Genomic DNA, 24,730 nt, shown 5'->3' on the forward strand with positions numbered 1-24,730 from the left:
TTGGGGTTTGGTGGTTGGGAGTGATTGATATGAAAATCATTATTTATACCTCTTCATTTCAAATATAATATCATTTCAGATGTTTCTTAGCTGTCTTCCATCTTCATCTCATTAAGAAATCACACCAGGCGGTGGTGGCATGCCTTTAATCCCAGCACTTGGGTGGCAGAGCCAGGTGGAACTCTGTGAGTTTAAGGCCTGTCTGATCTACAGAGTGAGATCAGGGATAGGCACCAAAACTACACAGAGAAACCCTGTCTTGAAGAAAACCAAAAAGAAAAAATCAGCAACCTTGGGTCACTGTGGGCTGGTAGCCTTTTTTGTCTTGGCAGCCCCTGTTCTTGCCAAAATAAGAACAGTGCTGCCAAGATCCCATTCACTTGTCTTGACATTCAGTCCTTCGGTCTCCTTAATTTTAGGTAGTAAGCATGCAGGATCTTCATCTTTAGTATATATGTTGGTCAAAAGAGGTGTCTAGGTTCCTGTGGTACCCATTAGTTTCCCATGCCTGGGTTTTCAGACTACACTGGGCTCACATCTGTGTGTTAGGCTTCTAACTGTGTAAAGTGTCTTTCCCAGGTTCTTTGGTAGCTCCACTATGGCCTCAGGGGACAGAGACTTAGCAATATTGGGGTATGGCTTATGGTGAATGTTTATTGTTGTTCTTGTTGCTGTTTTGATTTTCCCATTCCAGGTTACTCTCCCTCCTTGCTATTATGTGTTGGTCTACTGTTATTATGTGTTAGTCTACTTTAATGGTTGGATTACATTAGAAATATATGTATTAAGCTGTTCCTAAAAGTCATACTCAATCACTTTAATATTCAAGTTCAAGTGGAAGATGTGAATATAATCCATGTGTATTAAAAACTCATCTTTTGCATGTTGCTTTAATTAAATAGATATTCTGGGGTGGGGGACAAATTGATCCACCCACTAAAAAGTCTGACTTACTTCTCTGGATGTTGTCTTGATAAAACTGAATGTCTCAGTCTTGTTGAAACTTTTAATGAGTATCTAAGGATTAACAGTGCCTGGGTTCTTCTATGGCTAATGCAAAGGAGCTAGCAACTGAAAGCAGAACAATGTGCTCTATTTCTAACTCAGCCCAGTATTCACTTACTGTAGAGCCAACCTTTCTGGGTGCAAAAATGTCATCCTGGTTACATTTGATTTTCTTAGGGAAATTACCATATTCCTGTGTCATTCTTTTTAATCAGATATTAAAACAGAATTCAGACCTCTAACTTTGTCCGCTTAACAGTTAAGCTTTCGTATCAGTTAGCAATTAGAATTTCATGGTAAGATATCCTAAGGAGAAATTGTCCCTGGAATGCAATCAGTTATAGGAATAGAGTTGCACCTTATCATGGCAGGTTTCATTATTAATGTGAAATCATAGAAATTAGAAGTCTTCCAAAACAAGCAAATTTATACCCAGCACATTTCTTATCTCTTGCTGCATTTGATAACTATAAAATGCTGTGTAAATGCAAGGTATTTTAAGAGAGAGAGAACATGGATTTTGGTGAATCTTAGTCTGTAAGACGAATTGCTAAACAGTCTTATTAGTAAAAAACCCAGAGCCAGATATTGGGGTGGAAACTGAAAGATCAGAGGACTAGGACAAGCCACAACCAACCTCCCCTTACCGACTCCTCAGCCTCCAGAGACTACTTCCTATATACCCATGCCTATATGCCTTTCTGTGTCCTGCCCTCTTACTTCCTCTCTCTGCCCAGCTCTATTACTTTCTGTCTGTACAGACCCTCAGACCTCTATTGTTAACTAGTGTTGGAATTTAAGGCATGTGCCACCACGCCTGGCTCTTTTCCCAGTGTGGCCTTGAACTCACAGAGGTCCAGGTGAATCTCTGCCTCCCAAATGCTAGGATTAAAGGTGTGTGCTACCATTGCCTGACCTCTATGTTTAATATAGTGACTGGCTCTGTCCTCTGATCCTCAGATAAGCTTTATTGGAGTGCACAGATAAAATATAACCACATTAGTCTAAGCATACAGTTAAAATACCAGGAAGCAGGCTGGCTCAGCAGTAAAGGCACTTGCCACCATATCTAACCACCTGAGTTCAGCCCTGGCAACCCACATGGTAGAAGTAAAAAACCAACTCCACAAGTTCAACCTTTAACTTCACCACACAGACAGACGTACGTACATACGTACATACGTACGTACATACATACATACATACATACATACATACATACATACATGCATGCATGCATGCTACGTTTTAAACATTAAAACATGGGATTTAAAGACATGGCTCAGAGCTTGTTCCCATTGCCAGCACCCAGATCAGGTGGGTTACAACCTCCTATAACTTCAGTTCCAAGGGATGGAGCTCCCTCTTGTGTCTTCCTCAGGCATCTGCACTAACATGCACAGACACATACATACACATGATGTAACATGAATTCCTAAATGGTCTTAATAAAAAACTCGCAGCCTGATATTGGGGTGAAAGATCAGAGAGACAAAAGAGCAAGCCACCCTTTACCTCTAGGACTCCTCAGCCTGAAAAGCTTTCCTCAGGCCAAAAAACTTTAGTTTTTGTCTCCTCATACCTTATATACCTTTCTCTGCCCACCCTTATCATTTCCTGTCTCAAGTTTCCTAGTGCTGAGAATAAAGGTGTGTGCCACCACTCTCTGGCTCTGTTTCTCTCCTAGGCTAAGTCAGTCTCATGTAGTCCAAGGTAGCTTTGAACTCAAAGAGGTCCAAACGATCTCTACCTCTCAAGTGATAGGATTAAAGGTGTATGCCACCACTACCTGGCTCTGCGTTTAATCTAGTGGCTTGTTCTGTGTCCTCTGATCTTCAGGTGGATTTTATTAGGGTACACAATATATCACCACACATTCACACGTAATTTTTTAAAATAAGTTAAAATGTTTTAGTGTCTAGAAAATGGCTCAGCAATTCAGAGTTCCTGGTGCTCTTGCCAAGGACTGGGCTTTATTACCAGCACCCACATGGTGGCTCACAACCATCTAACTCCAGTTCCAGGGATCTGATGCTTCCACAGGCACATGGTGAACAGACATATATGCATGTTTAATACCCATACATACATATATTTTTTTTTAAATGGGAAAATGCAGTAATTTTTCAAAAGATTATCAGGAAGTGTAACCGTAAGTTTTCCTGTGTCCTGCAGCCATTCAGTCCCAAATAAATACACAGAGGCTTATATTAATTATAAACTGTTTGGTCTATGGCTCGGGTTTATTGCTAACTAGCTCTTTTATCTTAAATTGACCTATTTCTATTCATCTATGTATCGCCCACATATCTCGTGACTTTACCTGTGTTGCATTACATCTTGCCTCTCAGGTGATGGCTCGAGCATCTCCCCTGACCCTGCCTTTCTTCCTGTATCTTTGTTTGGATTTCCCACGTGGTATTTCCCACGTGGTATAACCTGTCTTGCCATAGGTCAAAGCAGCTTCTTTATTAACCAATAGTAGCAACATATTCACAGTGTACAGAAAGACCATCCCACCACAAGGAAGAAAAGAAAATATGTTAAATAGCAAAACTTCAGGTGCATGATTATAAAATTCTTATTTAAATAAGGCAGTGTCACCATTCTTACCATTACAAAAACAACTTCATCCTACCAATCTTTGTCATCCTGATAGCAGTGGTCTTTGCTGTATTTGGATACAGAAAGGTTGTTTTGCATCAAAACAGATGACACAGAGAATTGGGCCTAGGCCATATATCTATAATCCTTGCAGTTTGAAGACACAGTTCGTTTAAAAAGGAAATAATACACTGAAAGGTGACTCAATACAAAATTTCTATATTGTTCTTTTTTTTTTTTTATCGTGCAACTCACATACATTTATTAATGCTACATTGTAAATGGTACTTAGGTAAGTGCTCAGCGATGTTCCATGTTCCCACCTAACACAGCTTGCTTAAGTTTAGCCGACAGGATTCATCGTGAGTGGACTCAGGGAGCGGTTAATGATGGCCATGGGCAGGTGCAGGACTGGAGCCTTTCACAGCGTTACTTCTTTTATCAGCTTTCCTGATTTTATAAACGATGTAGCTCATTAACCCCATTCCCATCCAAATTTCCTGGTAAACCTGGGTATAGTAGGGTTTCATGGGGACCCAGACATTCTTAATAAGGTTTTGAAGCATCTCAGCAAGACCAAGGCCACAGGCCACAACAGAATCCACTAGACAGGGAAAGGTCACTGAGCACGCAGGCGCCGCGCAGGCCCCCTATATTGTTCTTCTAATGTACAATTGTTATTTGGAAGAAGAAAATGTTGAAAGAAAATTTTTCTGTTAAAAATTTAAAAAGTAAAGTGAGTTCCAGGAAAGGCGCAAAGCTACACAGAGAAACCCTGTCTCGAAAAAAAACCAAAAAAAAAAAAAAAAATTTAAAAAGTAAAATGAAATACAGTCTAGAGTAGCTGTAGTTAAGAGCTCTGACTTTTCTTCCAGAGGACCCAATTTTGATTTCCCAACACACCCATATGGCTCCCCACAGCTATTTGTTAACACTGGTCTCTGGGAATCTAATGCCCTTTTCTGATCCTTTCAAGTACTGCATGCATGTGATACACAGACATGCAAGCAGGCAAACGCATACAAATAGAATCTCAGAGTTCTGTTTTTGTTTTTGTTTTAAATATCAAAAAGTTATCACAAGTAAAACCAGCTTCAAGTGGAAAGGGGAAAACTTGGAGTAGGCAACATTCATTCAGGACATACCTAGTGCTGAGGGGGATGAGATACACAAAGAGAACGAGCTTCTCAGGAAGGGAAAGAATCTAGAGGAAGAATGAAAGCAACTTGAAAGAAATTGCCCACTTAGCCTTCCCTTTCCCTTGTGTGCTCTGAGATCTATACTCTGTCTTACATGGGCTCTAGTGTACCTTGAACACCCAGCACCTTCCCCACTGAAAAACATTGACTATCCAAACCTTGTTTTGCTGAAGCAGCTCCATATGTCCTATTATGGCATGGCCTATGTCTGCTCTCTGGGTCACAGTTTTGATAACTCTCCCCTTACCCTAGTCACTGGTACCCTGAGTCCTTGTCCTAGCTACCATCATCACTTTCCTGTTGCCATTCAAATCACCATCAAGAGCTCATGGACAGTCCGGTCCCTGTGTGTAGGGAGGCACTGCCTCAGCTGAGTGTCCTGTCCTCTGTATCCTGTGTAGTTCACAGACAGAGACATACACATGGTATGTTTTGCGCTTTTTGGGGGGCGGGGGTTGTCTTACTTTTTTTTTGTTTCATTGTTTGTTTTTTGCTTTGTTTTGTTGTGGTACCTAAAATACTATGAATTCTATCTAACTGCTAAGGATGCACAAGGCTAAGAGGAACTAGCCGTCTCTCTCTTCTGTTAGATCCCAGGTATTCCCTTGGGTAACTGATAGGGCCTGAAGCTAGTAAGAAAGTAAAGAAAGATGATGATCAGAGGGGTATGAGGAGAAGGAACAGAGTTCCTCTAGAAAGAATAAGGGTTAAGGTGCCCTCCCCACCATATAAGAAACACTAAATACTCTAAAATAAAATTTTTTTTAAAAAGTTTAACATTTCACCTCTTTCCTCAGTTCTACTTGAGGTGTGTACTTACAGCATAAAACATTAATACCCAGTTTTCCTTAAGTACTTTCCAAGACACCAGGAAGCAAATCACTTTGTCCATGGAGTGAGTTCTGCAGTTAAACATTTTCCCTGTGCATTTTTTTTTTTTTTATCTTTTTGGTTTTTCATGACAAGGTTTCTCTGTGTAGCTTTGGAGCCTGTCCTGGAACTCACTCTGTAGACCAGGCTGGCCTCGAACTCACAGAGATCCACCTGGATCTGCCTTCTGAGTGCTGGGATTAAAGGCATGCACCACCACTGCCATCCCTCTCCCCTGTGCATTCTTAACCATACCTATCCCCGCCTCCAAATAAAAAGGTTATGGCTAACTTCCATGCTTTACTTTCTCTTGTGTTTTTCTTCTTGACTTAGAGTAGATGAATAACATGATACTTTCCCTCCTCTAGAACATATCTTCCCTTGAGGGTTCCTCTGTGCACAGACCTAAGTCCCTGTCACCTGAGGTAGTTATCACACCATCTCAATCACACATGGAGGCTGAGAGTGAGTGCATGAATGTAGTCCTGAATGTGTGGGAGGGCTGGGAATCTGAGTAAATGGGGTGCTGGGCTGGAAGACAGTCACTCACTCATTCACAGCAAGTAGAGTGAATATTCTGTGTAACTGTAGAAATAGACCCAAGAAAGTTAAGTAGCTATATATATGTTGTGGGGTTAGGGTTTTGTTGTTGTCATTTGGGGGAAGCAGTGGTTGAAGAGTTTCATTAAAGAAGAAAATCTTGAAAGGATACAGATTCTAGTGCTATCAGAGTCTTGTTGGAGAAAGTGATGAATAATGTCTGCTTATTAACAAGGAAAGTGGGGTTGGTAGGCACTATCTCAGTATTCATGCTGTGGATGTATTATTGGGGTTGAATTGACAGCTCCCCATTGGACTTTGGGTCATAGTTGAGCAGCTTTCTTCGTGAATCCAACTTTCTTCAGCTTTCCTTCATGTTCCCTGGAACTCCTTACTGGGTGTAAATATGCAAGGAACCTTAATCCTCTGTTCTACAGTGTCTGGGATATGGTTGCTGTACAGTGAATGATGCCTCTTAGACTATCACTGAATGCCTTTGAGTGCTTTTCTTGGAAACCCTTCCTCTGTAAAGATCCTAAATTCAGATTTTAGTGTTAACTTTTATTATAAACTTTAGGCAAATGTAGTAATTATTAACCCTATAAATCTACATGGAGCCTTTTTCCTCTTAAGGAGAAAATTATAATCTCTGGATCTTTAGAAATTAACTGATCTTTAATCCCACTCTAAAATAATTAGGTGACCAACTACCTGAGGATTATCCAAAATCTGAGTCAGTAGATTTTCTATAGATCATTAAGAAACTGAAAAGATTGTATTCTACTAGTTTACTGTTGATTTGCTGGATATTACTTGTTGGAAAAGTATAGGTTGTTCTGACCTTGGTTGCTAAAGATTCTAATATAGTAGGGATTTGATATTTGACATGGTATTTGGATTTCTGGTACCTTCTTTATAGGCAGTTGACCTAGTAGAAATCTTGATGTTAGGAGAGGATAAGCAATAGTAGGTGGGTTTTATCACTGGTGCTCTGTAGTGGTAGGTATCAGCAGTCCTTTGATACATTTATTGATAGACAGCAGAGGACACAGAAGAATTGATCAGACAGAAAGTTACATGAGAAACATAATTCAAGGTATAAGTTAATGATAAACTATTTTTAATGCCATTCTCCTACTGAACCAGTAATTTACATATTTGACTTTGCAGCTACCTTCTACTTTTCTCCACCTTCCTTCACCACCTCCCCCATTGATACTAATTTAGTAATGTATAACACTGGAAACCAGCAATTTAAGACCTTCCTGTATTGTGCTTGGGGCTCAGATATGCCCCTGATTGCACTGCCAGCCCCCAAGTACGCTGTCGGTTGGCCAGCAGCCTGATGAAGACTGAGCAGACAGAGTAGTCATGTTGTCTAGTTGCCTGGTGCCAGCTTCCCCAGTGTTCTCATGCAGAAACACTGTGAGTCCTTAGTAGTCTGGCGTGTGGGCACTTTCTTTGCTCAATGGACTTTACACATGTTAATGAGTCTTTCTTCTGCTTCTATCTTTCTCCTTGTACACCTGTGCCCCTCTACCTCCCTTGCTGCCCTTTGACTTTTCCTTTCTACTATGCCCCATATGTCTGTTGATTTTTTTTTTTTTTAATCCTTTTCAGCTTTGCCACCGAAAAGACCTGGATTTGTCAAAAGTGGGATACCCAGACTCTAGCACTCACAGCTGTGCTGATAGACCTTCCCTGCTCAACTGCAGTCATCCTGACCTGGCTTCTCATCCCTCTGTCGCTCCAACCTCAGAGGCTGGCTTCCCCAACAGGAGTGGAGATGGCTCTCAGACCTTGCTGAGAAATTCAGACCAGGCGTTTAGGACAGAGTTCAACTTGATGTACGCCTATTCCCCTTTGAACGCTATGCCTCGAGCAGATGGACTGTATAGAGGGTCCCCCTTGGTGGGGGACAGGAAGCCTTTGCATTTAGATGGAGGATATTGTTCCCCTGCAGAAGGCTTTTCCAGCAGATATGAACATGGCTTTCTGAAAGACCTCTCTCGTGGCTCCATGTCACCTGGTGGTGAAAGGGCCTGTGACGGAGTCCCATCTGCTCCTCAGAACCCACCACAAAGGAAAAAAGTAAGTGTTCATGTTATATAGGGCCACTCCTAAAGGGTATTAACCAGATAATTCAGAACTTTGTAAGCTCCAGTCATAGCACTTGTCCTGCTCTATGCTGTAATCTGTGAAAATTAGATCTTATTTAATTACATTTGCTTCTTTGGTTTATGCGGGGTGTAGGGGGCATGAATATTCCAAAGGCACATATGTGGAAGTCAGAAGGTGACTTGTGGGAATCAGTTCTCTATCCACTGTGTGGACCCTGGGACTGAATTTGAGTCATCTTCAGTCTTGGCATCTCTCAGGCCCTGAGAAGTAGACTGTATTAGTACCGCTGGTAAGTGTTGTGAATAACCAGGACGACTGAAGTGTAGTCAGTAGAAGAATACTTGTGTAGCCTTCCGTCTCCAGCATCACCAATACAAATAAGCAAATATCCAGCCAGGCATAGTGGCACCTACCTATGACCTTAGCATTCTGAAGGTTGAAGTGGGATTGCAAAGCTGAAGCCATCCTAGGCTTTTAAATAAATGTTGTGTGCTACTGAAAGGCTAGAGCACTGGAAAGAATACTAAAAGCTGTGTTACTTGCAGAACTCAGTTGAGGGCACAGCTTTTAAGACCGTCATATGTGTTTTCTTAGACAGATGTGGTTCACATATATAATCCCAGCTCCCATTTGTGAAGTTGAGGCAGGAGAATTGAGAAGGTCAATGTCAGAGGCTGGAGGGCTGGATCAGCAACAAAGGACTCCTTGAGTTAGTGGTTTACAGCTACTTAATGTTAACTCCAGTTCCAGGGGTTCTAGTGCCCTCTTCTGGCCTCCGTGGGCACCCATACATATACTCATACAGACAAATAAATAAAGAATCTAGATTTTTAGAAAGTTCAAGGCTAACTGGAGCTACATAGAGACCATGTTTTGTTTTCATTAATTCATTTTGTCATTACAGTGGTTGTATAATTAGGGGATTTTCCATTTTGCATATGAGAAAACTAAAGCTAGTTGAGTAACTTGCCTTTGGTGACAGACACAGCTAATAAATGAAGGAGCCAGGGTATACTACAGTGATTCTTATTCCAGATTGCATGTTCTAGCTGTTAATGTGCTGGATCACCTCCTAAATTCTATGGTCGTGGAGCTTCACTAGAGAATAGAATTAATAAATCCTGAATTACGGTGGTGGTAGTTTCTCCAATGGAGTTGTTCATATCTTAGAGGAATCCCCTATGTAGTGGGTAGTTTAAGAATGAACAGGAAGTCTTTATTTAGCCTGAGGAGTAGGAATTCAGAGCTGGGGGGTTTAGCTACATTTCAAACGAGAATGAATCAGCCACAAATCTAGATGAAGATGTTACTGTACGATCGGTTTGTAATGCTGCCCTGGGGTGCAGACAGTGGACTGCATTGATGACACCAGGGAAGACCAGGACCAGGATGCCGTGGGCAGACTAGACCTTAGAGAGCTTGTCATGGTGTGAGGCTTAGAAGGCATGCCTGTTCTCAAAAACCACAAAACCTAAACTCTGCCTGGTGTTTTTGTTTTTGTTTTTAGTCTATGCTTTTGAGAATATTCTGGGTTGTCATAGTGACTTGGATGTATTTTTTGTTAGGGACTAACAATGCCGAGTATCCCATGTGTAACATTTTCACAGAAAAAAACTAGTTGTATCCTCATTGAAATAGAGCCTTGTGATGCCAGGTGATGCTGTTGCACACCTTGAATCCCAGCACTTGGAAGGCAGAAGCAAGAGGATCTCTGAGTTCGAGGCCAGCCTGGTCTACAAAAGCAAGTTCAGGACACCTAAAACTACATAGAGAAACCCTGTCTGGGGAAAAAAAAAAAAAGGAAAAGAAAGAAATTTAGAGACTTGAGACTTTATTTTAATTACAGTAGTGTTCATTATCCAAGTTTATTAGCTTCTCTCCAAGATTATATATAAAAATGCATACACGAACTATTTTTATTGTTTTTGTGGTATTTCACACTAAGACACAAAATTAAGAGCTTTTATGATAGGAAAAGGAAACACTGCACACAATAGGGAGTAAGATAATGGTGGGGGTTCAAAGCCTTGTATGAGTAGTACTGACTTACAAAATACACACCAACATTGGTCGGAAGGGATGACTCAGCACTTAAGAGAACGGACAGCTCTTCCAGAGGACCTGGGTTCAACTCCTAGCACCCACATGGCAGCTTTCAACTCTCTGTGACTGCAGTTCCAGGGGATCCAGCACCCTCACACAGACACACATGAAGGCAAAGATACTAGTACATATAAAATAAAAATAAATTATTGAAAAAATACATAACATGACAAATGTCTTTGCATTTCTAGTTTCATTTGTTATATATGTAGGTAATTGAAGTTAAAGTTGCTTCAGAAATATTTGTAAAATATATTGGGCACCTGTGATGTGCCAAATTTTTATACTGAGTGTTAATCAAAGGCCAAGGAATGGGTGACTAGAGAGATGGTTCAGCTAGTAAGAGCATTAACTGGTCTGTCACAAAACTTGAATTCAGAACCCTAGCACCTACATGGGATATCTCACAAACAACAACAACTCCAGCTCCAAGGCATCCCACATCCCCTTCTTCGCTCTCAAGCCACATACACATACATGTGGGTAGATAAAATAGGGTTTTTTGGGGGGAGGGGTTGATTTGGTTTTGGTTTTTTTGTTTGTTTGTTTAAGGCAGGGTTTCTCTGTGTAGCTTTAGCTGTCCTGGAACTCATTCTTTACACTGGCTGGCATTAGACTCAAAGAGATCCACCTGCTTCTGCCTCCTAAGTGCTGGGATTAAAGGTGTGCACCACCACAGCCAGCTAATAATACAGTATTTTAAAGTCAAGGAAAGGCCAGTGGGAGATGAGTGGATAAATGCACTTGCTGCCAAGCCTGACAGACCTGATTTTGGTCCCCAGGACACATGTAGTACAAGGAGGGAACCCACTTCCCCAGGTCGTCCTTTGACCTACACATTAGTGAATAAGTAGATGGGATTTTGTTTTGTTTGTTTTTTAATTAAAGGTAAATAAGCTTATGTGTGGTGTCGCACTTCTGTGATCTTAGGACCTGGGAGACTGGGGTAGTTAGATCCTAAATCCAAGGGCTTCCTGGTCTACATACATTCAGTCTCAAAAAAAAAAAAAAAAAAAACCATACAAATAGAGCTAGGCATGGTGATACTTGACTATAATCTATCCAAGCACTTAGGAGGAAGAGGCAGGAATTTGAGACCATACAGGATACATGAGACTATCTCCAAAGAAACCCAACTCTTCCCTTCAGAAATAAAATATATGCCAGCAAGATGAGTTAGCAGGTAAAAATGCTAGCCATGTAGCCCTGGCAACCTGAGTTTGATCTCTAGAACCCACATTTAAAAAGCCAGAGCCAGGGCTGGACAGATGGCTTGGCAGTTAAGAGCTGCTCTTTCAGAGACTAAGATTCAATTCCCAGCACCCACATGGCTCACAGTGGCTCTTACTCAAGTCCTGGGGATTCCACCAGCATCAGATACGCATGCATGCAAAACACTCACACACACACACACAAATGATTTTAACTCTAAAGCCAAAGTCTATAATCCCAGCCTCAGCACTCATAGCAAGATACAAAGTGGAAACAGGAGAATCAGCCAGAAGTCTACATATGCGGTGCAAGGGCAGAGTAACAAGACAAATTCCCTCAAAAAGAACCAACTCCAAAAAAGTTGTCCTCTGACCCCCATATATGCATCATATATGTGCTTGTACACACACAGAGGAAAAAAATTAAAAGCTCGGGGCTGGAGAGATGGCTCAGAGGTTAAGAGCACCGACTGCTCTTCGAGAGGTCCAGAGGTCCTGAGTTCAATTCCCAGCACCCACATGGTGGCTCACAACCATCTGTAATGAGATCTGGCAACCCTCTTCTGTATACATAATAAATAAATCTTAAAAAAAAAAAAAATTAAAAGCTCAGTAAGCTTAACCTATACCTTAATACAACTTATAGCTTAGTCAAGAAACAAGATTCTATAGTAGGCTCAATAAGCAATAGAGCACAATACTTGGTGGACAGGAAAAAGGTCTGTTGTTGACAGCAGGGGGTGGGGGTGTAGAAATGAGTAAAGATTAGAAGGTGGTTTGAGGATTTGGAAAACGTTTCCAAGTTACAGATAGGTTGCTGAAGTCTATAAATGAAATTTCTTCTTGCTTTAAAATACTTTTATTCCCTTATATGTAATACAAATAACCCCAAATCCCATTGTGTGTTTTCCAAATTTGAGTATAATGAAGAACCATGAAATACATACCTTTTTCCTCTTGGTGGTACTTTATTTATTGTGGGTTTATTTGTTTGTTTTTGATGGAGTGGGTGTTCCTAGGGAGTGAAGAACTGGTTTTTCCAAGGTGCATAAAAATTGCATTTTTCTGCCCTATTCTCACAGATGCCCCAGTTGTTGGACGTAACTGATAGGTGACGAAGGTGTCAGTAATCTCACAGGCTCCTCTGAAGACAGAGGATGCCATCCGCTTGAGCGCCGTTCTTCAAAAATGACATTTAGGGTATTCTTTTCCCCCTCACCAGTTTCTGACTGGCTTGAATCTGTAGCAGTGATCAGATCTCTTTTATACCTGAAAAAGGTTGTTATATGGGGCTGGAAAGATCTCTTAGTGGTTAAGAGCCCATCCTGCTCATCTAGACGATGTGAGTTCAATATACAACACCCACATCAGATGGTCTCTCCAGGGGTATTCCAACTCCAGCACCTGTACTCGCACACACAGCCACACACATATAGTTTAAAAATACAATAAAGGTTATCATAATTGGTGCCTGCTTTGTTTGCATGGCTTGCTACTGCTTTACCCAGGACTCTTTTCTTTTCCCTGTTGCCAGTAAGCCACTCGCTAATGATAGCTGCTTCTTCATATCTAGGTATCCTTGCTAGAGTACCGCAAACGGAAACAAGAAGCCAAGGAGAATTCTGGTGGGGGAAGTGACTCTTCACAGAGCAAAAGCAAGTCTGCAGGAGCTGGACAAGGCAGCAGTAACTCTGTTTCTGATGCTGCTGCCCATGGTGTGCAGGGATCCTCAGCCCGGACCCCCTCGTCCCCTCACAAAAAATTCTCCCCATCTCATTCCTCCACATCACATTTGGAGGCGGTAAGCCCATCAGATTCCAGGGGCACTTCCTCCTCTCACTGCAGACCTCAAGAAAACATCAGCAGTAGGTGGTAAGTTTATATTTAATTAGCTTTAAAATTAAATTCAGGTAGGAAATATTTATTCAGATCATTTCCAGTTTTACCTAAAATGTATGAGAGCACTTACCTGAGACAGGCAGCCTCCAATTTGCTATCTGTCCTGTTCAGCTAGTTAGTATAAGCACATCCCACCCTTTAGAGTCTCACTGGACAATGTGTAGTGAAGTTGTGGGTACCCATAAGCAATTTTATTAGGAGGGCTCTTTGTCTTAATTTATATGAAAAGTAAGTGAACAGCCACACCGTGTGTGTGTGTGTGCGCGCGCGTGCACATACATGCATATGGAGGTCAGATGATACTTCCAGGAATCAGTTCTTCCTTGCCACTATGTTAGTTCTGGAGATTGAACTTGGGTCTTTAGACTTGGTAACAAGCACCTTTATCTTGCCAACTCCAGGTTCCTCTAATTTAAGAACTGTGTCCCTTGGAGCTAGCATATGCAGAGTGATGAGATGCTCTGAAAGGACTTGTCTAGTTTAGGAGACATCATAGAAAACTAAGTAATAGTAATGACAAGTTGTGGGTGTTGGATGAAATAGGATTACAGGTTGGTTTAGTTTTCCTCTGCAGATTTTTGAGGCAGAGTCTCATTCTGTAGCCCAAACTGGCCTTGAACTATTTGATCCCGCCTTTGCTTCGAGGGTGCTGGGATTATAGACATGCATCACAGTACCCCAGCTAGGGATGCAGCTCTCAGTGTTTCTTTTTTTCAGAGGTGGGGTGGAAGATACATTGACGTGGTACATTTGCAATCCCACGATCAACACTGGGTGCCTGCCTCTATCACTTTCCACCTAACTTATGAGACAGAATCTCTTATTGAACTCGGAGTTCACTGATTAAGCCAGAGTCTCTCGCCAGTGAGCTCCAGGGATCCTCAAGCATGGGGATCTTGAAATAAAGAAATGAGCCTGGGAAAGAAGAGACAAAGTTTCAAATCATTATATTCATTAATATAAGAGTCCTGTATTAACCTATAGTATATGTGTCAGGAACACAGCTTCACAGAGGAGAAAATTTCACATAAGAGACTGTACTGTGGCCGACCAAATGGTGGTGCAGAGGCAGGGAGGTCTCTGAGTTCAAGACCAGCCTGGTCTACAAAGCCTGGACAGCCAGGACTACCCAGAGAAATTCTGTCTCAGAAGAAGAAAGAGAGAGACTCTACTACATCATCTTTGTTACAGTTACTTGTTTCAGACTCTTGGCTCGAAATTCCTGTGGCTTAAACTTACACCCTGGTACCTTTGCAGGATGGTTCCTACATCTGTTGAACGACTCCGAGAAGGAGGAAGCATCCCTAAGGTTCTCCGAAGCAGTGTGAGAGTGGCCCAAAAGGGAGAGCCCTCCCCCACATGGGAGAGCAACATGACAGAGAAAGAGTCAGGTAAGCCACAGTGTGCAGTTCACAACAAATGCTGGGATGAAGTGCGTCTTTCTGACAAGCCTGGGTTCTGCTCTACCCTAGTCTCCAGCTCAGTCTTGCTCTTTGAGCTACAGTATTCATGAGATCTAGCATTGCTTGCTCTCTGTCTGCTCTTTTCCCAAGGGATACTTTTCTGTAACTCTCATCTCTCCAAAGTTCCGGAGCTCCACCTCCATGAAGGATGAAGAAAAAGAAGGAGAAGAGAATAAGATGAGGCATTTAAAATTTAGCGCATAATTAACCACTTACTTTGCCCTCCTGGCATGCTGCGCTCATTTTATCACAGAGAGCAGCATGTGTTGATAACATTGATTTGAGTGGATGATGTCTATTTTCCTGTGTATTCTGAGAAGCCAAAGTTGATTTTTATAATGCTTTCCAGACCCTGCAGATGGAGAAGGCCCAGAGCCGTTGAGCTCAGCACTCTCTAAAGGAGCAACTGTTTACAGCCCTTCCAGATACAGCTACCAGGTAAGTCTGCTAAGCTCTAAGGAGAGGGGTGCCTGTGGAGATGTGCTATATTCCTAGTCATGATAACACTGTCAGCTGCTGACATTGAATAGTGTCTCAGCAGCCCTATAAGTCAGCCATCATCTGCTTACCTCAGGGATTTCAGTAAAGCAAATGAGATAATCAGAGATTGTTGCTGATACCCTTTCAAAACTGATTTTGGGGGCTAGTGAGATGGCTCAGTGGATAAAGGCACTTGTGATCAAGCCTGATGACCTGAGTTTAATCCCCAGAACCCACACAGTGGAGGAAAGAATGTACTCCAGGTTGTCCTAAGACTTCCACATTAGTGTTGTAGCACATACACATACACACTTTTTAATGCAAAGAATAAAAATAGAATGTTGTAGCCAGGTGATGGGTGGCACACACCTTTAATCCCAGCACTTGGGAGGCAGAGGCAGGGGGATCTGTGAGTTCGAGGCCAGTCTAGTCTATAGTGTGAGTTCCAGGACAGCCAGGGTTGCCCTGCCTCAAAAAAAAAAAAAAAAAAAACCAAAATAATTATAAATAAATAAATGTAGAATGTTATAAACACTCCACAATGTTGACAGGACTGTGTTAACTTCCTTACACTTTCCTCCCTACTCTTTGAAGCTCCTCCAGTGTGACAGTCCACGGACAGAATCACAAAGCCTCCTTCAGCAGAGTTCGTCCCCCTTTAGAGGACATCCCACCCAGTCTCCAGGATACAGTTATCGAACTACTGCACTGAGACCTGGAAACCCCCCCTCTCACGGTTCTTCAGAATCATCCCTCTCTTCCACATCCTACCCCAGCCCTGCCCACCCTGTGTCCACAGACTCGTTGGCCCCATTTACGGGGACTGCAGGGTATTATAGCAGCCAGCCGCATTCTGGAAACAGCACTGGCAGCAATCTTCCGAGGAGGAGCTGTTCTTCGAGTGCTGCTAGCCCTACCCCACAGGGCCCCTCAGACTCACCAACCTCAGACTCGGTTTCTCAGCCCAGCACAGGAACGCTGAGTTCCACCTCCTTTCCTCAGAACTCTAGGTCGTCATTGCCATCAGACTTACGGACTATCAGTCTGCCCAGTGCTGGGCAGTCAGCTGCCTACCAGGCCTCCAGGGTATCTGCGGTTTCCAATTCACAGCACTACCCACATCGTGGGAGTGGGAGTGTACACCAGTACCGACTCCAGCCACTGCAAGGGTCAGGAGTCAAGACTCAGACAGGACTTTCCTAGGGCTTCTGGATATGGGCAAACTGAACTTGATGAGCCCATAGCTGCTTCCTTCCAGCTGCCTCTGGAACCAAGGCCGAGCATATTGCTGGGGAAGAGGGGTACAAGGTGCCAGAGGAATGGGTCTGGTCAGCAAGAAATGAGACTTGTGGTCGTGACTGGCCTCCGGCCTTGGAGAAAGATGTAAATCTTGTCTGAAGCAGAGACTATAAAGAAGTTTCTCCCTGCTGTTAAGGGTACATTGTTAACAAGCAAATGGTGTTTCGGTTAGTAACGGTTCTAAGTGCAATGACTTGTGTTGAAGCCTATGTCTCCCATCCTTGCCTGTAGCCTGTAGTCACTTGTGCAGTAAGGACATCTTTTTCAATAAAAAAAAATTTTTTTTTCTTTTCAAAAGAAAAAAGTGGAAAGAGCCAATCTCAAAGCCCCAAGCCATCTGAGTAGTGTTAGGGTTTTATGCACTTAAGAAAAAAAAAAAAGGTAGGTATGTAAATGTTTGCTGTGAGACAACCATTCCAAAAGCAGGTGCATGGTCAAGGTGTGTCCACCAGGAGTGCTCCCTACCTTTGTCTTAAAGCCACTAGGAAATGGGCAGAGAGAGGAATGCTTGCCACTTATTCTGACTGAGGCTTGCCTGGCTTTGAGAGGAGCTGGTGGTCAGCTCTTGGTTATTTGGGAGCAGATGTGGGATGGATTGGGCGCCAGCTGTTACCATCCCATTCCTCCTTCCCACATTTCAGTGGGTTAACAATAGCCCTATGAAGTAAGCGGAGAAGGAGGCGGGCCAGTTTAGGAAGGATCCAGTGGTCTGGGGAACCTTTGAATTTTAATTTTCCTATTCCCAGTTCATCAGGAGTTGCTGTCCTAAGAACAGGACTGCCTCCGTGACTGAGAAGCATGCACTTATGACTGCAGGGTAAGAATGGGGCAGATAGGGTTGTAGAGTGGCACCGACAGGGCTGTGATTGTGTGTGGGGTCTGCCCCACGTTTCTTTAGGGGATGCTTACACGAGAGTGGGCAGGTGAGAGTTAACAAGTCACCCATACCCCTAACATTGTTCTGGATGAGAGACAAGAGCAGACTGGCTTCTCCCCATCAGTGCATTGTGCCTGTTGTACACCCCTGGAGGAGCCCTGGAGCCAGCCCAGGTGGGGTACACAATCTTTTTAAATTCCATATGGTTGCCAGCTTATTTCTTTCACTTGTTTACTGTAATACCTGGCGTGTTTTTATTTATCTAATTTTGTATTCAGCTATAACCATGGTAGGGTAGTGAGTGTATGACAGTGTGATCCCTGGTGCTGCAGTGGACCGGACTTCTTTTGGACAAGATATACTGTGAGTCTCCCTCCTTACCTCTAATCTGTTTTCTTTCCCATTCCCCAGCCTCTTTCATCTCCTTTTCTACCCTGAACTACAACTATCATATGCACAGTCTTCTCTCTTTGTGTGTGACTGTTACAAAATTTCACTTTTCAAAATTGAAATCAGGTGTTTGCTCAAATGAGGGGAGATTTTCTGTTTTGGTTTTAGTTTTTTGTTTTGTTTTGTTTTTAATGCTGAACCCTCAGCATAATACTTTTCTTTTTGTTGTTTTCCCCACAAACCCATCAGTCTGGGAGAGCATTGGGAGTGGAAATCATGTTGCCTGGGATGCCGGTTTCTTTGTATATTATATAAAACGTATGTAAATGTCTCTCCATTTGGGCTGGGGTTTGCATTCTCCCTTTGGCTAAAAGCTAAGGGGAGAGGCCAGCGGGCAGGCGGCCCTCACCCTGCCTGGCACGTGCAGAGACCCCAGCCACTCTGTGTGGGCAGGGTGCTGTCAAGACCAGACCTCTGGGGGGGAGGGTGGGGGGAGGGGGGACTCTTGGAAGGGAAGGAGCATCGCTTCTTCCTCAAGTGGAGTGTTTACACCTTGCTGTAACATTTGAACTTTCACAAGAGATGTAATAATTTTGATAATAAAATTCTTAACCATAAATCATCATAATGTTGAGAATGTGTTTGTTCTAGAACATCACTTTCCCTGATTTAACCTTACTGACCAAGTACAAAATGAACCCATGTCCAGAAGAGTTGCTATCAGTGGATTTGGGCCTATGGTGTGGCCAAAAATCCTAATTCATCTTCCTCAGGCCATCTGTGATTGATATCAGGGCATTGTTAGTGCAAATCTACAGTATTGGAAGTGTCCCTAGTGTCTATCATTTACTTGGGAGTTAAACATTGGTGTCTCTTATTTAAAGGCAATACCAGACATTATTTGTGGTACTAAGTGAATTGTGCTGATTAAAATGGAAATGAGTCGGAACAAAGCAGGTATCTCTTCTCCCCTAGAGCTTATGTCCTAGGGGAGAGAGAAACCAGTGTGTGATTTTAAAGTTCATTACCATGTTATTGCACCATTTTCACCATGATGGCACCAGAAGTGTAAAAATGGAAGCTCTTGCCCTTTCCAAACCCCAATAACAGCTTTGGAGACCCAAATAAACAAACCACTTGTCACCTGCCTTTCAGCAGCCCAAGACACTGACTCCAGAAGCACCTCAAATAGCCTTAGAAGAACACCTCAGGAAAACAATCAATCATGCTCCCTCGCCACTGAGCGGTCATGAAAAAGAGACAGCACTTGTCTTCAATGGCAAGTGTCAAGCCTGTAAACACCAGGTAAGACTGATTGTGAAGCAGCTCTACGCCCTTGATCTGCCCAAGGTCAGTGTCCTAACTTAACTAGGCCAATGGGCAAGGCATATATATATACTCAACTGGTTTCTGACAACAGTGCTGGTAGACGGTGCCAGCAAAGTTGGGTTCATCTAAGCCCTTGTATGTTGCATGTATCCCAGGGTAGCTATGAATATGGCCCAACACAATTGTAAACCACAGTGTCGCTGCAGTGTCGAAAGGTTGATACCTCTAAAAAGCTAGGTCATTTGAGATATATGCTTTCTCAACCATTATAAAGGAAAACAACTCAGTGCTACTGTTTTCAGGACAGATGTCTAGAGTGGTTGAAAGAGCCTCTTTGGTTTGTTTGGTCAGGAAAAGTCCAAGAGTTGACACTGAAACTGAGACCTTGGTGATGATGAGGGAGTCATTGGCTAGTGCTAATTATTTCAGGAAGTGTAAACTCCATTAGAAAAAGCTTGGTTGAGACGGAGCTAGGAGGTTAGCTGAAGATCCAGTGATAGAATTGAGGAGATGGGGTGAGCCATGTCATCTGTTGTCTTACTCAGCTCTTTGGAACTGTAAAAAAGCAACTGTAGACAGTATGTGACCCTAGGAAAGGCATCTCCAGAAATAGGTAGGTGGAAGAAGGTTAGATTTGGCCTGTAGGCTGTAGTTTGTGATCCCTAAATGGAAGTCTTAAAGTGTCCACATTCTAAGCAATGTGGAGAATCCACAAGATTTCAAGCAGAAAAGTGGCATGATCTACTAGATGGTTGCTGTTTTCTTAAAATTATTCTATTTAACATTGTCTTGATGCTGTTGAGGGAAAAATTAATAGAAACTGAAAAAAACAGTTTCCGGCCATTAACAATTATTCAGGCAAACAGTGCGATGGCAGTTGTGATGGCTATTCTTGGTTGTCACTTTGTGTACATCTGGGATTAACTAAAATCTATAAATGGAAAGCATACCTGTGGAAGATTTTTTTGCTTAATTTGAAGTAGGAAGATCCACTTCTAACCTAGATCTTTGAGGTAGGAAGATATGTCTTTAATCCTGATCTTTTGAGCTGAGAAAAGACATGCCTTTAATCTAGAACTTGAGGTGGGAAGAAACATCTTTAATCTAGGCCACACATTCTGTTGGGAACCTATATAAGAACAGGGAAGAAGGAAGCTTATGCTTTGCCTGCTTGCCTTCGCCTTGCTAGCAAGTCCATCCCTTCATTGGCATTAGAGCCTACTTCTTCAAGATTCCAGTGTCTACTGAAGACCCACTGAGACATCCAGCTTTATGAATTGAGCAACTGCTGGATTCTTGGAACTTCCATTCACACCCAGCTGCTGTGGGATGTTCTGTATGCTGTGAATGTGTTGTTCTGATTGATTGATTGATTGATAAATAAAATGCTATTTATAAGTAAAATGCCAGTAGCCAGGCAGGAAGTATAGTATAGGCGGGATAAGCAGAGAGGAGAGTTCTGGGAACAGGAAGGCTGAGTCGGGAGTCACCAGCCAGAGACAGGAAGCATGATGTGAAAGTACCGGTAAGCCACAAGCCATGTGGCAACTTATAGATTGATAGAAATGAGTTAATTTAAGATATAAGGACTAGATAGCAAGGAGTCTGCCACGGCCAAACAGTTAATTTAAGATATAAGGACTAGATAGCAAGGAGTCTGCCACGGCCAAACAGTTTATAAGTAATATAAGTCTCTGTGTGTTTACTTGGGTCTGAGCGGCTGAGGGCCCAGGTGGGACTGGAGAAAAACTCCAGCTATACCCCGCCATTGTTGGATTAGCTGGACAGCAGCCTGTAAGTCATTCTAATAAATCCCCTTTCTATATATATATATATAGAGAGAGAGAGATTCATTCTTAAAAGTTGTGTTACTTTAGAGAGCCCTGACTCATACAGCAGCCTTCTATTAAAATGTCAATGCTATAGATGAAAAGTGGCTGAAATCAGTTATGTTTTACAGTTAACAGCAGAATTTATCAATGGATTGATAAACTTGATTTGCAGAAGTTTACTCAGTATCTCTAACCAACTATGTTTTGCTGAGTGTGAAAGGTATCAAACGTGGTGTACTGGATGGTTTTGTGTCAACTTGACACAAACTGGAGTCATCAGAGAGGAAGGAGCCTCAGTTGAGGAAATGCCTCCATGAGATCCAGCTGTAAGGCATTTTCTCAACTAGTGATCAATGGGGGAGGGCCCAGCCCACTGTGGGTGGTACCATCCCTGGGCTAGTGGTCCTGGGTTCTATAAGAGAGTAGGCTGAGCAGGCCATGGGAAATAAGCCAGTAAGCAGCACCCCTTCATGGCCTTTGCATCAGCTTGTCCCTCCAGGATCCTACCTTGTTTGTGTTCCTGTCTTGACTCCTTCAGTGATGAACAGTGATACAGAAATGTAACCCAAATAAACCCTTTCCTCACCAACTTGCTTTTTGGTCATGTTTTGTTGCAGTAATAGAAACCCTAAGACACATGGTAACAGTATTGTAACTAAAGTAAAGCACTCAGAAGGTAAATGTGGTGGTTTGAAAGAAAATGGCCCCCAAAGGGAATGGCACTTTAGGATGTGTGGCCTTGTTAGAATAGATGTGGTCTTGTTGGAGGAAATCTATCAATGTGGAGGTGGGCTGTGAGGTCTCATATATGCTCAATCCCTGCCCAGTGTCTCAGCAGTTCCTGTTGCCTGCAAGATGTAGGACTCTTCAGCTACTTCTCCAGCACCATGTCTACCTGGACGCACCATGCCCCACCATGATGATAATGGACTGAACCTCTGAACTGTAAATGAGTCACCCCAATTAAATGTTTTCCTTTATAAGAGTTGCCGTGGTCATGGTGTCTCTTAACAGTAATAGAAACCCTAAGACAGTAAGGATTCCTACTGCATTTTGGAGAGGATACTCTAGGAATATCTAGAAAACCTGTCACCATCTACCACCTAATTCTGCCTAAGGTAAGAGGAAAAATGGGTTACATGATCCTCTTTTAAAAACACGAGTTTTAGCCGGGTGGTGGTGGTGCACGCCTTTAATCCCAGCACTCGGGAGGCAGAGGCAGGTGGATCTCTGTGAGTTTGAGGCCAGCCTGGTCTACAGAGTGAGATCCAGGAAAGGCACAAAGCTACACAGAGAAACCCTGTCTCGAAAAACCAAAAATAAATAAATAAAAACACGAGTTTTTAGCAGGCCTGGTGGTGCATGCCTTTAATCCTAGCACTGTGAAGCAGAGGCAGTCGGAACTCTGAATTCAAGGCCAATCTGGTATACAGATTGGAACTCTGTGAATTCAAGGTCAGCCTGGTCTACAGATCGAGTTCCAGGACAGCCAAAGCTGTTAAACAGAGAAACCCTGTCTTGAAAAACTAAAAAATAAATGAGTGAGTGAATGAATGAATGAATGAATGAATGAATAAAATAAAAACCAGGTGTTTTTAGCTGGGCTGTGGTGACGCATGCCTTTAATCCCAGCATTTGGGAGGCAGAAGCAGGAGGATCTCTATAAAGTCAAGGCCAGCCTGATCTAAAGATTGAGTTCCAGGACAGCTGAGGCTACCCAGAGAAACCCTGTCTTGAAAAAAAAAAAACAACAACAACAACAACAAACCAAGTGTTTTTGTGTTCATTGTAACATTTGTCATAATTTTGTGAGGGAATCAAGCCAGACACTGGAAGGTGAAGATGAGAACTGAGATGCAATGTTGAGGCGCGTTTTATGGCTTCTGATAGTGAGTAAACATGTTTCCTACCGGATGTGAAGGATGGTTTTTCTTAATCATTGACAGCTCACCTGTATGCAAAATAGGAAGGTACAACAGTTAACTGCTTGTTGGGAATTAGTGTATTTGCTATCATCAAGTGCCAGCTATGTTACTGAAGGTTTAGTTTTTCTTGTGGAAGTTGAAGCTGAGCATTTTAAGAGTGTATGTGGTGGGGGCGGGGGGAGGGAGGAAGTTTGTGTGTATATTTGGTTTTGTCTTTTCAAGACAGAGTTTCTCTGTATAACAGCTTTGGCTGTCTGGAACTCACTTTGTAGAGTAGGCTGGTCTCAAACTCACAGAGATCTATCTGCCTCTGCCTCTACTTCCTGGGTGCTGGAATTAAAGGTGTGCACCACCACCACCGGGCTTCAGTCTATATTTTTAATAACTGACAAACATGCCAAAAAGGAGAGTACCCTCGAACTTGAGAGAGAAACTTGGGTTATAATGCCTCCTTTCTCTGAGTGTAAGCAAACTTAACGCCTCTAAAAAGGAGTAGCAGGAGGAACTGGAGAGATGGCGCAGAGGTTCTTCTGGAGACGGAGTTCAATTCTCAGCACCCATATAGTGGCACACAACTGTTTTGTGGAATATTATTTTAACTGGGCAATGATGTGTTACATTTGTTTATGCTGTAGACTATTACTTTAACTGTGTAAAGGTGTGTTACATTTGTTTATGCTGCAGAATATTACTTTAACTGTGTAAAGTTGTGTTACATTTGTTTATGCTGCAGAATATTTAACTGTGTAAAGGTGTGTTACATTTGTTTATGCTGCAGAATATTACTTTAACTGTGTAAAGTTGTGTTACATTTGTTTATGCTGCAGAATATTTAACTGTATAAAGGTGTGTTACATTTGTTTATGCTGCCTTTGTTTAATTATGTAAAGATGTGTTGCATTTGTTTCACCTTGCCTGCCTAAGGCACCTGATGGTCTAATAAAAAGCTGAATAGCCTTGTACTGCATTGGAGACACTGTGTTCAATTTTTTTTTTTAATTTTTAAAAAAGCTAAATAGCCAATAGCTAGGCAGGAGAGGGATAGTCAGGGCTGTCAGACAGAGAGAATAAATAGGAGGAGAAATATAGGCTCAAGAGGAAGAGAGAGAAGAAAGGACGAAGAGAATGACAGAGAAAGAGAGAGAGACACCCAGAGCAAGAAACCAGCCAGACACAAGAACCAGTGGAAGCAAGATATACAGAAGGAAAGGAAAATAAAAAGCCTCAAGGCAATAAGTAGATAAAGAGAAACAGGTTAAGTTAAAAGAGCTAACAAGAAACGAGCCTAAGCTAGGCCAAGCATTCAAAACTAGTAAGTCTCCGTGTCATGATTTGGGAGCTGGTTGATGGCTTAAAAGAAAAAGCCTGGTACACACAACTATTTGTAACTCCAGTCCCAGGGGGTCTGCCGGCCTCCTCAGGTATTGCAGGCACATGGTACACAAACATATATACAAGGAAGGCACCCATACATATAAAATTAAAAGGAAAGGAAAGAATAAGTAGCAGGAAAAGTTCAAAGTCACATCTCCTACAATCAGGAGACAAAATGTAACACAGTAACATAGTAAAGATAGAGATGG

General features: G+C 42.4%; 2 protein-coding genes across 12 annotated transcripts in view; one reads left to right on the forward strand and one right to left on the reverse strand.

Moving 5' to 3' along the window:
• Setd5 (SET domain containing 5) overlaps positions 1-24,114 on the forward strand; it is a 91,983-nt gene extending 67,869 nt beyond the window's left edge. For all 11 annotated transcript variants that reach the window (XM_052720859.1, XM_052720862.1, XM_052720857.1 and 8 more), the window contains 5 exons: positions 7,839-8,309; positions 13,227-13,525; positions 14,810-14,943; positions 15,365-15,453; positions 16,090-24,114. In XM_052720859.1, the coding sequence (XP_052576819.1) occupies positions 7,839-8,309; positions 13,227-13,525; positions 14,810-14,943; positions 15,365-15,453; positions 16,090-16,698 (1,602 nt within the window). In that variant the 3' untranslated portion in view covers positions 16,699-24,114. The remainder of the gene's footprint in view (positions 1-7,838; positions 8,310-13,226; positions 13,526-14,809; positions 14,944-15,364; positions 15,454-16,089) is intronic.
• LOC128099149 (ATP synthase subunit ATP5MJ, mitochondrial-like) lies at positions 3-4,374 on the reverse strand. Its single transcript, XM_052720878.1, has one exon. The coding sequence runs from the start codon at positions 4,173-4,175 to the stop codon at positions 3,993-3,995; it is 183 nt and encodes a 60-aa protein (XP_052576838.1). The 5' UTR covers positions 4,176-4,374; the 3' UTR covers positions 3-3,992.
• Positions 24,115-24,730: the final 616 nt, after the last annotated feature.

Source organism: Peromyscus californicus, unplaced genomic scaffold (assembly GCF_007827085.1).
Source record: "Peromyscus californicus insignis strain IS unplaced genomic scaffold, ASM782708v3 Scaffold_6__1_contigs__length_162567912, whole genome shotgun sequence".
NCBI lineage: Eukaryota > Metazoa > Chordata > Mammalia > Rodentia > Cricetidae > Peromyscus > Peromyscus californicus.

Coding starts and splice junctions, on each gene's coding strand:
- LOC128099149 (XM_052720878.1), bottom strand. CDS start 4,175: ATGCTTCAAAACCTTATTAAGAATGTCTGGGTCCCCATGAAACCCTAC.